Genomic DNA, 15,090 nt, shown 5'->3' with positions numbered 1-15,090 from the left:
GGCCCATTCGTTCTGCACCGGCCCTTGGAAAGAGCACCCGAGTCTTTACCCTATTCCTGTAACCCAATAACCCCACCTAACCTTTTTTTTGGACACTAATTTAGCACGGCCAATCCACCTAACCTGCACATCTTTGGACTGTGGGAGGAAACCCGAGCACCCAGAGGAAACCCACGCAGACATGGGGAGAACGTGCAGACTCCACACAGACAGTGACCCAAACCAGGAATCGAACCTGGGACCCTGTGAAACAACAGTGCTAACCGCTGTGCTACCGTGCCACCCCATTTGTATGGGTTTGTTTTGTGAGTTATAAAATGAAAACTTTAATAAAAAGAATGGATCTCAAAAGTGAAGATGCATGGAGGGTTTCTCTACTTAAATTAGATGCAAAAAAGGTTAAATGGTAATACAAATAATTGGATACTAAATTTAAAATAGATGAATAAATGAAGATCTGGAAATCATAGGCGAGAGATTTCAATTGGTGTGATACTGTAGGAAGCTTTGCAAACAAAGTGACATTGTTTTGTGACTTCCTGTGATAATAACAATACTATTGCTACCTGATGATACACTGATGGAATATTTAAAGTTAAATTAATAGACTTGTTGGAGGAGTCTGGATATAAGTTTGTGAACTACCTGAAGATACTAGTTTGAAGAAATGAGGAAGCCTGGGAAGCCCAAATGTTTATTGCTCTTCCAAGAAAGTGATACCTGCCTTTGAGGCAGCGTTGTGCTATTGCAATCAGTATCAATATCTGATTTCACCCTGGATGAAGAATTCCTCAACTGCACTGTTAAAGTTGATCAATGGAACTTAGAAAATTAATGTTTGGAGCAGCCAAGATATTGTGATGCTCGTTATTTGGATGGTTTGGTAGTTAACATTGGAGGGAGTTCCTGGCTGAACAGCTAGCATCACATATATTTGTTCTTGTGCCATCCTCAAGTATTCTCCTTTTAATGGCTGGCTGCCAGAGTTCTATATCTTTGTTCTATTAAGCAAAGCTTGGAGAAGACAGCACCTTCAGCACATATTCTCCTCAGCTGTCCTAGTTTCCCAAAAGTGGGAATAAGAAATTTGCTGCTGGATTTGGAGGCCTGGATCGAGTTAGCTGAGGAAATCCGCAGCAGTGGAGGGGCACCAAGCATCTGGATCCAGTGCAGGAATTGAGTCCTGACTTCCGGGTCATTATGCATCTACTTCCACTGTCTCGTGTCCCACAGACACCTATTCACACTACTCTCCTCATCCCTACATCACTTTCTTCACATCCAATCACAATGGTACACTGTGTCACCTCTCCTCTTCACACTTCTCACATTCTCATCTGCTACTTCCTCCTTTCAGTGCTGCCACTAATGCCATCATCATCTTTTCTGACCTGCTTGATTTTCACCCCAACTCCCGAGCAAACCTGCCCAATTCACACTGTAATCACTTTCCACAAATGCATGAGATCCCCATTTTTATAATATGTGCTTAATTCGCTCCTTCATCTGATGCAGAAGAGGTACACATCCTTGATAACCACTCGTGATGTTATCCCACCTTATTTGCCAGAGGAGCACAGGAAACAGGGAGAGGGCTAGGACCAGCAGAGGACCACCGGAGATTGTGGAAGTGACCACAGTGCACAGTTGCACATTAATGTGCATCGCAAGCGACTGTCTCAAGAATTTTAGTCAGGCTGGGAGCTGAAGGGTCTCACAACATAACTGAGCAATTTCAACTAATTGAGTGTCTTGGCCACATCAGAATGCAGTCAAGAATCAACCACAATAATTCCTAAAAAGTACAAAGGTGAACCAGTTCAGTGTTTACAATAATCCAATAGCTTCAAAAGTTACCTTTTATGCCACAATTTGTCATTTTGGACTGAATTCAATTTCTCAGACAGCCACAGTAGGATTTGAACTTGCATTCACTGGACTATTAGTCAATGATCATTGCCCTTGCAATTATTCACTGACATTGCAAATTATACTACACATCTGCTTAGAATAGTGACTTGCAACAATCAATTTTCAGGAATCAAACTTTGATTCAGCAGCTTTAGATTGTGACTTTTCTCCTCCACATTAAACCTCTTTTTAAAACAATATCCCATACATGTATTACCTCAATGCAACCCCACTCCTCTCCGATGCCAGGCCATCTGTCTTTTGTTCTTAAAGTGGCTACATTTTGTTGCAATCTCTCACAGCAGCTACACTTTAAAATCAAACACATTCCCCCTCCCTTCAGTTCTGATGAAGAGTTAAAAGGACTCCCCGCCTGCTGAGTTTTTCTAGCGTTCTGTTCTTGTTTCATATTTCAGCATCCACAGTATTTTGCTTATTCCAGTCCTCATACATATTCAATGGAAAATAGTCAAAATGTAAAATAATCTTACCGACAGACAAGAGGCGCCATGTAACTGCTGGAGAGGCAAAGCAGGCAAACACATCATCCGTGCAAGAAAAGTGAGTGAGTTGTGGGAGGATGACTGATTGGCCCCGGCATTGGCCCCACATGTACACCTGACCACCCTGGGTCTTAGCAGCTGAGGTGTGAGTGGAATGGCAGGCGGCAATCTCCACAATTCTAGGCAGGATCAAAAATGTGACAGAGACATGGTTCAGTAAACGATTCAGAGGAAAGGCAACTAAAACCATATGTAAATCCCATGAAGGTTGTGCTGGGTGTTTGAAGAAATAGAAAAATTATTTATATTGCTACATTTGGTGGTTTGTTTTATATCCAACTAATGAACAATTTTATGGCTTATTAGATGAACCATTTTCATGAACATAAAAGGAAAATGGGTCAATTCGAAAATTAGCGGCAACAACTCCTCTCAAGGAATTTCTTCTGACTTTCTGATATTTGAAAGCACCCAAAGCAAAGACGCCTCAGGCTTGGCGACCGGCGCAGACACAATGGGCTGAAAGGCCCCTATTTGTGTTGTATTTTCTTTCCACCAGGAAATAGCATATTGTTCAGGATTCTATTTACTAAGAGAGAGGGATGTTTCGTTTGGTTTGCCACCTCAGAGATTTTGCAGACCATTTTTCTTTAAGGAAAAACAATATCGGAAGAAAAAGAAACTCCTGGGTTTCAAACTCACTATAATTTTTTTAAAAATAATCTTTATTGTCATAGGTAGGCTTACATTAACACAGCAATGAAGTTACTGTGAAAAGCCCCTACTCGCCACATTCCGCACCTGTTCAGGTACACAGAGGGCAAATTTAGAATGCCCAATTCACCTAACAGCACATCTTTCAGGACTTATGGAGCATCCGCGATGCTGAGGAGGTCGTGGATAGCACGTTTAGCGAATTGGTCACACCGCAGACTAGGGTTGCTGAGGGAGAAAGGGAATGGGTGACCAAAAGGCAGAGAAAAAGCAGGAAGGCAGTGCAGGTGTCCCCTGCGGTCATCTCCCTCCAAAACAGGTATACCGTTTTGGATACTGTTGGGGGAGATGGCTCACCAGCGGAAGGCAGCAGTAGCCAGGTTCATGGCACCGTGGCTGGCTCTGCTGTACAGAAGGGTGGGAAAAAGAGTGGAAGGGCTATAGTCATAGGGGGTTCAATTGTAAGGGGAGTAGATAGGCGGTTCTGTGGTCGAAAACGAGACTCCCGAATGGTATGTTGCCTCCCAGGTGCACGGGTCAGGGATGTCTCAGATAGGCCAACTCGGGAAGGGGCCATACTGGACCTGGGTGTTGGGGAATGAGCCCGGCCAAGTGCTTGAAGTTTCAGTAGGGGATTACTTTGGGAATAGTGATCACAATTTTGTAAGTTTTAGAATACTCATGGACAAAGACGAGAGTGGTCCTAAAGGACGAGTGCTAAATCGGGGGAAGGTCAACCATACCAAAATTCGGCAGGAGCTGGGGAATGTGGATTGGGAGCAGCTGTTTGAAGGTAAATCCACATTTGATATGTGGGAGGCTTTTAAAGAGAGGTTGATTAGAGTGCAGGACAGACATGTCCCTGTGAAAATGAGAGATAGAAATGGCAAGATTAGGGAACCATGGGTGACAGGTGAAATTGTGAGACTAGCTAAGAGGAAAAAGGAAGCATACATAAGGTCTAGGCGACTGAAGACAGACGAAGCTTTGGAAGAATATCGGGAATGTAGGACCAATCTGAAACAGGGAATCAAGAGGGCTAAAAGGGGTCATGAAATATCTTTAGCAAACAGGGTTAAGGAAAATCCCAAAGCCTTTTATTCATATATAAGGAGCAAGAGGGTAACCTAGAGAAAGGGTTGGCCCACTCAAGGACAAAGGAGGAAAGTTATGTGTGGAGTCAGAGAAAATGGGTGAGATTCTTAACAAGTACTTTGCATCGGTGTTCACCGAGGAGAGGGACATGACGGATGTGGAGGTTAGGGATAGATGTTTGATTACTCTAGGTCAAGTCGGCATATGGAGGGAGGATGTGTTGGGTATTCTAAAAGGCATTAAGGTGAACAAGTCCCCAGGTTCGGATGGGATCTATCCCAGATTACTGAGGGAAGTGAGAGAGGAAATAGCTGGGGTCATAACAGATATCTTTGCGGCATCCTTGAACACGAGTGAGGTACTGGAGGACTGGAGAATTGCTAATGTTGTCCCCTTGTTTAAGAAGGGTAGCAGGGATAATCCAGGTAATTATAGACCGGTGGGCCTGACGTCAATGGTAGGGAAGCTACTGGAGAAGATACTGAGGGATACGATTTATTCCCATTTGGAAGAAAATGGGCTTATCAGTGATAGGCAACATGGTTTTGTTCAGGGAAGTTCATGTCTTACCAGCTTAATAGAATTCTTTGAGGAAGTGACAAAGTTGATTGATGAGGGAAGGGCTGTAGATGTCATATACATGGACTTCAGTAAGGCATTTGATAAGGTTCCCATTGTAGGCTGAAGGAGAAAGTGAAGTCCCATGGGGTCCAGGGTGTACTAGCTAGATGGATAAAGAACTGGCTGGGCAACAGGAGACAGAGAGTAGTAGTGGAAGGGAGTTTCTCAAAATGGAGAACTGTGACCAGTGGTGTTCCACAGGGATCCGTGCTGGGACCACTGTTGTTTGTGATATACATAAATGATCTGGAGGAAGGTATAGGTGGTCTGGTTAGCAAGTTTGCAGATGACACTAAGATTGGTGGAGTAGCAGATAGTGAAGGGGACTATCAGAGAATACAGCAGAATATAGATAGATTGGAGAGTTTGGCGGAGAAATGGCAGATGGAGTTCAATCCGGGCAAATGCGAGGTGATGCATTTTGGAAGATCCAATTCAAGAGCGATCTATACGGTAAATGAAAAAGCCCTGGGGAAAATTGATGTACAGAGAGATCTGGGTGTTCAGGTCCATTGTACCCTGAAGGTGGCTGCGCAGGTCGATAGAGTGGTCAAGAAGGCATACGGCATACTTTCCTTCATCGGAAGTGGTATTGAGTACAAGAGTTGGCAGATCATGTTACAGTTGTATAAGACTTTGGTTCGGCCACATTTGGAATACTGCTTACAGTTCTGGTCGCCACATTACCAAAAGGATGTGGATGCTTTGGAGAAGGTGCAGAGGAGGTTCACCAGGATGTTGCCTGGTATGGAGGGCGTTAGCTATGAAGAGAGGTTGAGTAGATTAGGATTATTTTCAGTAGAAAGACGGAGGTTGAGGGGGGACCTCATTGAGGTCTACAAAATCATGAGAAGTATAGACAGGGTGGATAGCAACAAGCTTTTTCCCCCAGAGTGGGGGACTCAATTACTAGGGGTCATGAGTTCAAGGTGAGAGGGGAAAAGTTTCAGGGAGATATACGTGGAAAGTTCTTTAAGCAGAGGGTGGTGGGTGACTGGAACGCATTGCCAGCGAAGGTGGTAGACGCGGGCACAATAGCGTCATTTAAGAGGCATCTAGACAGATACATGAGTGGGCAGGGAGCAGAGGGATACAGATCCTTAGAAAATAGGCGACAGTTTTAGATAAAGGATCTGGATCGGCGCAGGCTTGGAGGGCCGAAGGGCCTGTTCCTGTGCTGTAATTTTTCTTTGTTCTCTTTGTTCTTTGAAACCGGAACACCTGGAGGAAACCCACGCAGACACAGGGAGAATGTGCAAACTCCACACAGACAGTGACCCAAATCGGGGATCGAAACTGGGACCCTGGAGCTGTGAAGCAACACTGCTACCCACTGCGCTACCGTGCTGCCCCTCGTATATAAAAATACCAAAGGAGACCTAATCACCAGTCAGGTTCTTTCTATTGCAATAATAATTGAAACAATCTAATGCAAAAACCCAGATCCATTTTTGTGCCTAAGCATAGAATTCAAATTTTTAACTATTTACTTGATATGTAAGAGTTGATAGATAAATTCCAGAAACAGAGAAAAATTTAGATATTTTGATTAAGTAAATTGGGGGGGGGGAAACCAGCTATTTTCACTGGGTGCAGTCAATAGATTTAAGATGGTCATTAAGGCTGCTTAGGAGTTTTAAAATATTTTATTTTTTAAAACTACAGTGAGCTGCTAGGGTGTGGAATGTCCAACCAGGAACAATGGTGGAAGCAGAATCCATAATAGCTTTCCCCTAGCGTAATAGGGGAATAGACAAGTATTTGGGGGAAAATGTCATCGTTATGGGATGAGACAAAGTAAATAGCTCTCTCAGAGTCAGCACAAGCATAATGAACTGTCGGCCTCTTTCTATGCTACAATATCCTCCGCGATGACAAAAACTGAGGGGTACGGCTAACATGTCACTTATGACAAAACAAACTGTGAGCACAACAATTCATTATCTATGTTACGGTGATCACAAGCTGATATTAGACACAAGACAAAGGTCATCCAAGATTATCCAGACAATTCATTTCATAAAGAACGTAAAATGTTTTATTAAACTGTACATTACAAATGAAAAATAAAACTGCCATATCATTTTGTTAAATATTATTACAGCATTTTCACACATATTCAAACCAAAGAGCATCAGCAACAACATCAGCACACAACATGCAATAGCCATAACCATACTGTCCCCCTCTCCTCCCTCCAGCCCACACCCCTTTTCTTTTATCAGAACAAATCCCAAACAAAAGAAAGGACCCCCCACCACCATCGCTGATGTTTTACCAATACTTAAAGAAGTCGATGAACAGCCTCAACCTCGTGAAGAACCCTTCCTTCGAACTTCGGATAGTGAACTTTATTTTCTCAAGGTGCAGAAACTCTGCAAAATTACTCACTCATACCCCAGCCAGAGGCGGCTCCCAAGTCCTGCCACGCGAGCAATATCCGCCTCGGGGCTGTCGGGGAGGCAAAAGCCAAAACGTCGGCCTCTTTCCCCACTTGTACTCCCGGATCCTCCGACACTCCAAATATTGCCACCCAAGGGCTCGGAACCACCTTCACCCCCAGAATCTTTGACATTGTGTCTGCAAACACTTTCCAAAACTCCACCTCCAGCCTCGGACATGCCCAGGACATATTAATATGGTTCGCTAGTCCCCCTGCACACCCGCCACACCTATCCTCCACCCCTGCAAAGAACCAGCTCATTCTTGACAGTCATGTGTACCCTATACACCACTTTGGCCCGGATGAGACTCAATCCCACACATGACGAGGATCAATTCACCCTCCGCAAAGCCTCACACCATATCCCAGCCTCCAAAATCCTCCCTAGCTCCTTCTCCCACCTGCGCCTTACTTCTTCCATATCTGTCTCTCTCCATCAACTCCCCACATATGTCTCACACTGTATCCTCTCCTACTTCTGCCGTATCTTATTTAAAGAATAGTTAATAATGTTAACCGAGTGATGTCAGAGATTTTACACCAACCATTACCTTTCCCTGTCCACAGTGATCTGCACAGGACAAGATTGATTGCTTTTAACCCCGCTGCCCAGCTGGCCATATGCATTAGCTCCCCAGGAATACAGTGAGCCCTCATCTGTCAGTGCCAAGGTGTGAGCATAGCCACAGGCAATCTGCAAGTAAAGTTACAAGTTACAAACATTAGCATTAGGCACTTTCAAGCTGAAACAAGAACAAAATTCAAACCACAGCTCAGGCAGCTTAGTATTAATGAACACTTATTTGATATAAGCTTCAATATACCATTGACTGCATCAGATTACACTGTGCAGATTTGATTTGGAGACAAGTCATGTTAGGTTGCATTTGTACACAGGACACCAAAGGCATAGAAATGTAGGTCTGGAAGCCTATAATATACCAGCTGCAAACAGCTCACTGGAGTGACTGGTCTTTGACCAACAGTGTAAATATACCCAGTATACCGTACCTCTGCACAACATCACAAAAGGTTGTAGCAAATTGAGTCAAGTTGCAAGCTGGCTCTCGGGAGCAGTCATATGCAATTCCTTCTGAAGGAGACAAATACATATTTCTTGGACTTTATTTTACATGATCATGTGGGGGTAGGATCAGTAAGTTTGCGGATGACACAAAGGTTAGCTGGGTGGTTAACAGGGCCTCGTCTGTGCTGTGTTAATCTGTGATTTACATCGCATAGGACTGCATGCAGGCAGTATGGACATGAGCTGGACAATTTCCTAAATCTTATTTAACTATGGCAAGGGCACTTGCACTGAGTACATTTAAAATTGAATAGCTGGGATGGAGCTCAGTGCAGCTTTTTAAAGCAGTATAATATTCCTAGTTTAAATACCAGTTGCAAATACAATCGGCCATAAGACAATCTCTCTTCTGCTTTGGAATTAGATATATCTTATAACTTACGAATAGGACTTCCGGTGGTGTTATGTATGGGGATGACGTGCACAGTGGTGGCTCCCGCTAGAATACTGCACTTTTTGCCCATTTCTCGCAGTTTCAGGGGGTATTTTCTTTTGAAAACCCACATAATTAATGGAATAAGGATCCGACATGATTGTGTTATGGGCCAGGGTTTAGAAAACTCCAAAGTATATTATGGAGTTCACCTGACCTACAACTGTTTCTTGATTTTGGTTACGATGAGCACAAGGGCTGCCTTTCAGGTGTTATTGAACAGAGGCCTGAAGCACTTTTAATCAAAAACAAACTTTATTCTACGAATTTAGTTAACATTTTTATAAACACGCACAGTAAGCATTTTTATCAACTATCAACCGAAATAACCCACTCAGCTTCAGTACTCTTAATAAATCCCCCCTTTAGCTGTTCCAATTTAATAACAAGATCCCATAAACCAGAAACCCCTTTTCAAATGTGTGGCCCAGCACATAGCACTCAAGACCTGGTTTGGATGCTCTGGTTTCCTTTCCAAAACAGCAGGTTTGAATTCCTTCCAGAAAGCAATTATTTCTTTTCAAGTTACCAAGCAGTCTGGAAACAGCTTTTAAAATGCAGATAGAGAAAAAAAACCTTCTTTCAACCTGTGCAGAACAAAACCAGTTCAAACTCAAAACAAAAGTAAAACCAACTCCCAGGGCCACAGCCCAGCTCCACCCACACAATGACATCACTGAAGCCATGTGATAAGACAAAAACATTTCTTAAAGGGACACTCCCATGATAATTGAAATGCCCAGAAAAGTCAGGGGAAAGAAGATAAATGACAGGAGTTCGCCGACAGAATTGGAGACCCCTCAGAGTTCGTCAGCAGATAAAATGATGGAGACAGCCTCTGGGGCTCCGACCACTCCACTAATGGCCGAGGTGCTTTCAGTACTTTGGCAAAGGTGTATTCCCGGAAAGTCTTTTTGCGATAAACAAAACGCTGTTGGCAGAGGTGGTAGATGCTGAATATTCAGCAATAGTGGTATCAGACCAAACCCAGCACTGGGTGGACATGCAAGTTAGTAAAGGAAAGGCCCAGCATCCGCAATGGAGGTTGGATGTGGGGCTGTTAGCGGAGGAGGGGGGGTGTGAGCGGGTGAGGGAGGCCATTCGGGGATCTATTAAGAGTAATGATACGGGAGAGGTGGTCTGGGAGGCACTGAAGGCGGTTGTCAGGGGAGAATTCATCTCAATTCGGGCCCATAAGGAGAAGGCTGAGCGGGCGGAGTCAGACAGGCTGGTAGGCAAAATTTTACAGGTGGACATGAGGTATGGGAAGACTCCGGAAGACGGGTTTTGAAAGAGCGTCATAGATTGCAGCTAGAAATTGGGCTCCTGTCCACAGGTAAGGCGGAGGGACAGCTGAGGAGGGGAAGGGGGGCAGTTTATGAATATGGGGAGAAAGCTAGTAGGATGCTGACACATCAGCTGAGGAAACAGGAGGTGGCAAGAGAGATAGGTAAAGTGAGGTACACAGGGGGGGGTGGGAGGTGGTTCTGGACCCGGCGGGGGTAAATGATGTGTTTCTGGAGTTTTACAGTAAATTGTATAAATCGGAACCCCCATCCGGGGAGGGGATGAAATGATTTTTGAGGGGTTGTGCATCTACCACCTCTGCCTGCAGCGTTTTGTCCATCACAAAGAAGTCAATCCGGGAATAATTTTAGTAGTATTTTAGATAATGGTCTTAAGAGTTCTTGCTCTCAGGCAACACGGTGGCGCAGTGGTTAGCATTGCTGCCTCACGGCACCGAGGTCCCAGGTTCGATCCTGGCTCTGGGTCACTGTCCGTGTGGAGTTTGCACATTCTCCCCGTGTTCGCGTTGGTTTCACCCCCACAACCCAAAGATGTGCAGGGTAGGTGGATTGGCCACGCTAAATTGCCCCTTAATTGACAATTTGCTGTTATACGTAAGGGATCTGGAGACATCTATTGGGAACATCATGGAGAAATTGCAGCGATTTGAGGCTTTCTCTGGCTATAAGCAGAATATAGGGAAAAGTGCATGTTTCATGGAAGGAGTAGCAGGAGGGGGGAGTAGACCAAGGTGGTTGCCGTTTCGATTGGCAGAGACCAGCTTCTGGTGCTTGGGGCTACTGGTGGCGGGGGAGTGGGGACAGTTACAGTAGCTGAATTATACGAGCTTGGTGGGGAGGGTCAAGGCAGATTCAGAGAGGTGAGACAGTCTCCCGCTATCGCTGGCAGGTTGCATTCAGTCAGCTAGAATTAATAATACTGCCTAGATTTCTATTCCTGTTCCAGTGCCTCCCAGTGTTCCTGCCCAAACGTTTTTTTTCCAAGAGGTAGACCAACTTATTACGGGATTTATCTGGGAGGGCAAGGTCCTGAGGATTCAAAGGGGGGGGTGCTTCAGAGGGAGAGACAGGCAGGGGACCTCGCGCTGCCAAATCAGTTATATTACTATTGGACGGCTAATGTGGAGGTGGTGTTGGGGTGGTGCGGAGACTTGGGGTCCCTCTGGGTAAGGATGGAATCGGAGTCAGTTAGAGAGACGAGCTTGGGGGCACTGGTAATGGTGCTACTCCCGGTAGCGCTGATGAAATATTCAACAAATCCTGTGGTGGTGGCCACACTAAAGATTTGGAGGCAGCTCCGCCAACATTTCAAATTGGGGGCAACATCACTGCTGGCTCCCATCTGTGCCAATACGTATTCGCACCAGCAAGTGCTTGGAAGGAGAGAGGGTTGGAGAAGGCAGGAGATCTATTTTTGGAGGGGCAGTTCGCTAGCTTGGAGGAGTTAAAGGAGAAATATGGACTTTTGGATGGATTTAGGTAACTTCATGTGCGGAGCTGAGTTAAGCAGTTTTTTCTGGCCTTTCTGGTGGTTCAGCCGCCCATTTTGTTGGAGCAGATTTCACCTTGCCGTACGTCTGGGATGTACCAGCATTTATCGGGGGAAGAGTTGTGTGCGGTTGAGGGGATGAAAATAAAATGGATGGAGAACTTGGGGCTGATACTAGAGGAAGGATGTGGTGTGAGGTGTTGAGGAGGGTGAATGCGACATCGTCTTGTGCGAAGCTGTGCCTCATTCAATTAAAGGCAGTTTTTGGTGCTCACCTCACTAAAGCGAGGACAAGTTGCTTTTTTGAAGGGATGGAAGATAGGTGGGAGCGTTGTTCAAGAGGGCCGGCACATCACACACACATGTTCTGGTCATGCCCCAGGTTGGTGGAGTTTTGGGGATCCTTTTTTGACACCATGTCAGCAATTCTGAATGTGGAGATGAAACCCTGCCTACGGGTGGCAACTTTTGGGGTCTCCGAAGTGCCGGAACTGCAGATGGGAGCAGGGGCTGATGTCCTGGCTTTTTCTTCGTTCGTGGCTCGGAGGCGTATCTTATTGTGCTGGAGAATGACGGCACTGCCGAAGGCTTCGGCATGACTAGGTGATTTGATGGTGTGTGTGTGCCTGGAGACAGTCAAGTACACCTCGAGAGGGTCGATTGAGGGGTTTTATCGAAGATGGCGAGCATTGAAATACACAATTTCATTTTCATTTCATTCATTGTGTATTTCAAAGAATTGGTCACTGCTAGAGTTTAAAGAGGAAGGGGGCTTACTTGTCTACGGGGGGGGGGGGGGGGGGCAGTGGAGGTGAGAGTCTTTGTAAAAAGCTTATTGATGGAATCTTGTTAAAGTATGTTTGTTATGGTTCATGTCTTTTATATTCTTTTGTATGAAAGGTTAGAAATAATTTCCAAAAAAAGCTTTTGCAGAGCAGTTGGTGTCTTTAATTCTGGACATGTTTAAGGATTCCTTATCCCAGGTTCGTTGCCCTTTACCCTCACACAGATCTCTATCTCCTTGATTCTCAAGAAAGACAAAGATCCAAAGACCTATCTCACTCTTGAATGCACATGTTAAGTTACTTGCCAAGGTGTACTTAAGCACTGCATTTCAGAGGTAATCTCAGAAGATCAGACAGGCTTATATACGTCGCCTGTTAAATATTGTCCTTTTCCGCTCCTCGATGCCCAAACCAGAGGTGATTGCTTCCCTGGATGCCGAAAAGGCATTTGGCAGAGTGGAGTGGGAGTATCTGTTTGAGATTCTTGGAGGTTCGGATTTGGTCACAAAGTTATTTCCTGGATTCGACCACTGCAGTCATTTTTAAACTCAGAGTCTCAACCCACGGATGGGTGTCGGGAGGGTAGCGGAGTGATCGGTCGCAGTGTTCCCGATTGCGGGGGGAAATGCCCAACGGCCACGACCAGCTTTCAAGAATGCCGGTCGTCCCATGCATGCATGCTCCCTCAGCCGGATGTAGCAGTGCAAAGGCCCGGAGCCCAGCGGGGCTGACCGCCTCCTCCGTACGTCAGCATGCTTTTCCAGAAGCAGATCTTTTTAGAAATTGATTAGTCTTCCTGGCAGAAGCCGCGGCAGAGAGCAGATCACGCGCCCAGTATACAGACATCGCGTACTCTGGGTGCAAAATTACTGAGGAGAGCTTCCTTCATTTCGTAGCTCAGCAAGAGGTCTTACAACACCAGGTTAAAGTCCAACAGGTTCGTTTCAAATCACTAGCTTTCAGGGCACTGTTCCTTCCTCAGGTGAATGTTTCCTCAGGTTTCACCTGAGGAAGGAGCTGTGCTCCGAAAGCTAGTGATTTGAAACAAACCTGTTGGACTTTAACCTGGTGTTGTAAGACTTCTTACTGTGCTCACCCCAGTCCAACGCCGGCATCTCCATATCATTTTGCAGCTGCCAGCAAGCAAGCAACAGGACTGTGTGAGGAACTGAAGTTGGATCTTTTTGGACTAAGGAAGAGAGGGACAGAGACAAACAGGCCAGGATCTTACAACTAAATCTGCTGGAGAGAGCTTTGCAGGAGAGTCCACGGCAGGACAAAGCAGTGCTGATGTGAGCTCCAGGATATCTGATGAATAACCCATACAGAAATGTAACACTGAATGGCAAAGCAAGTGAGATTGTGAGGACCAGGCAGGCTCACCTGTCACATTAAAGGTAAGCAAAAATGGTGGGTCGCGAAGTTCGGCCAGTTGGTAAAAATGGGTCCCTTAAAAAAAAAGTTTGAAAAACACAGGACTACTGTATGGGACCCCACTGCTAGTGTTCAAACCAATGCCCTGCACTCTGGTTATTTTCCGTTGAATAGGGGCACAAGACAGGGGTGACCATTGTCTTCGCTCCTGTTGCTCACTATACCGCAAGATTCTCTATTAAGTGGAGTGGGATAAATCTGGGAGGGGTGGAGCATTTGGTGTCCTGTTGCGCGGATGACCTACTTCGCTATATTACGGGCTCCGTACCCTCCATGGACGAGATAATGAAGCTGCTTAGTATTTTTGGCTCCTTCTCTGGTTACAAGTTGAAAATGGACAAGAGTGAACGTTCGGACTTCCGGTTGCGGCGATGACCAGCTAAGCCGCACGTTTCGACACCTCCGTTTCAACGGACTTTTGGGCTCTTATCGGGAGCCCCAACGGAAATTTTTTGTGGCCAAACCCAGTGAGAGGTGACAAAGGAAGGAGTCCCCCCGGGTGTGGATGGAAAGGAGTGACAGTAGTGGCCGGATTGCGGAGGATCCTTTGGAGCAGCGGCAGAGAAGAAAAGGGAGAAGCAAGATGGCGGCCGAGGGAGCCCAGATGGTATGGGGCTCGGAACAGCAGGAGTTCCTCAGAGGATGTGCGGAGGAGCTCAAGAAAGAGGTACTGGCGCAATGTTACTGGCAATCGAGGGACTAAAGGAAACACAAAAGGTCCAGGCAATGGAGCTCTGTGGAGTGAAGGCAAAGGCAGCCGAGAACGAAGACGAGATACAGGGCCTGGTGGTAAGAACGGAGACGCACGAGGCACTACACAAGAGGTGCATAGAAAGGCTGGAAGCCCTGGAGAACAGCTCGAGGAGGAAGAACCTACGGATTTTAGGTCTCCCCGAAGGAACAGAGGGAGCGGATGCTGGGGCGTACGTGAGTACGATGCTCCATACTCTAATGGGAGCTGAGGCCCCAACGGGCCCTCTGGAAGTGGAGGGAGCGTACCGGGTCCTCGTGAGAAGACCAAAGGCAGGGGAAACACCAAGAGCAATAGTGGTGAAGTTCCATCGCTACAGGGACAAGGATACGGTCCTGAACTGGGCTAAGAAGACACGGAGTAGCAAGTGGGAGAACGCGGTGATACGCGTGTATCAAGACTGGAGTGCGGAGGTGGCTAGAAGGAGGGCGAGTTTCAACCGGGCCAAGGCTGTGCTCCATAGGAAGAAAGTCAAGTTTGGGATGCTGCAGCCGGCGAGATTGTGGGTCACACATCA

The 15,090-nt window shown here is 46.0% G+C and overlaps 1 protein-coding gene across 7 annotated transcripts in view; it reads right to left on the bottom strand.

Moving 5' to 3' along the window:
• LOC140428147 (RCC1 and BTB domain-containing protein 2-like) overlaps positions 1-15,090 on the bottom strand; it is a 352,551-nt gene that overhangs the window by 280,924 nt on the left and 56,537 nt on the right. For all 7 annotated transcript variants that reach the window (XM_072514263.1, XM_072514262.1, XM_072514264.1 and 4 more), the window contains exons 7-8: positions 7,839-7,981; positions 2,403-2,593 (exon numbers count right to left, since the gene is read on the bottom strand). In XM_072514263.1, coding sequence (XP_072370364.1) covers positions 2,403-2,593; positions 7,839-7,981 — 334 coding nt within the window. The remainder of the gene's footprint in view (positions 1-2,402; positions 2,594-7,838; positions 7,982-15,090) is intronic.

This window comes from Scyliorhinus torazame, chromosome 8 (assembly GCF_047496885.1).
Source record: "Scyliorhinus torazame isolate Kashiwa2021f chromosome 8, sScyTor2.1, whole genome shotgun sequence".
In the NCBI taxonomy this organism is placed as follows: domain Eukaryota; kingdom Metazoa; phylum Chordata; class Chondrichthyes; order Carcharhiniformes; family Scyliorhinidae; genus Scyliorhinus; species Scyliorhinus torazame.
The sequence above is the reverse complement of the archived record's forward strand: the minus strand, read 5'-3'. Positions and strand labels throughout refer to the sequence as shown.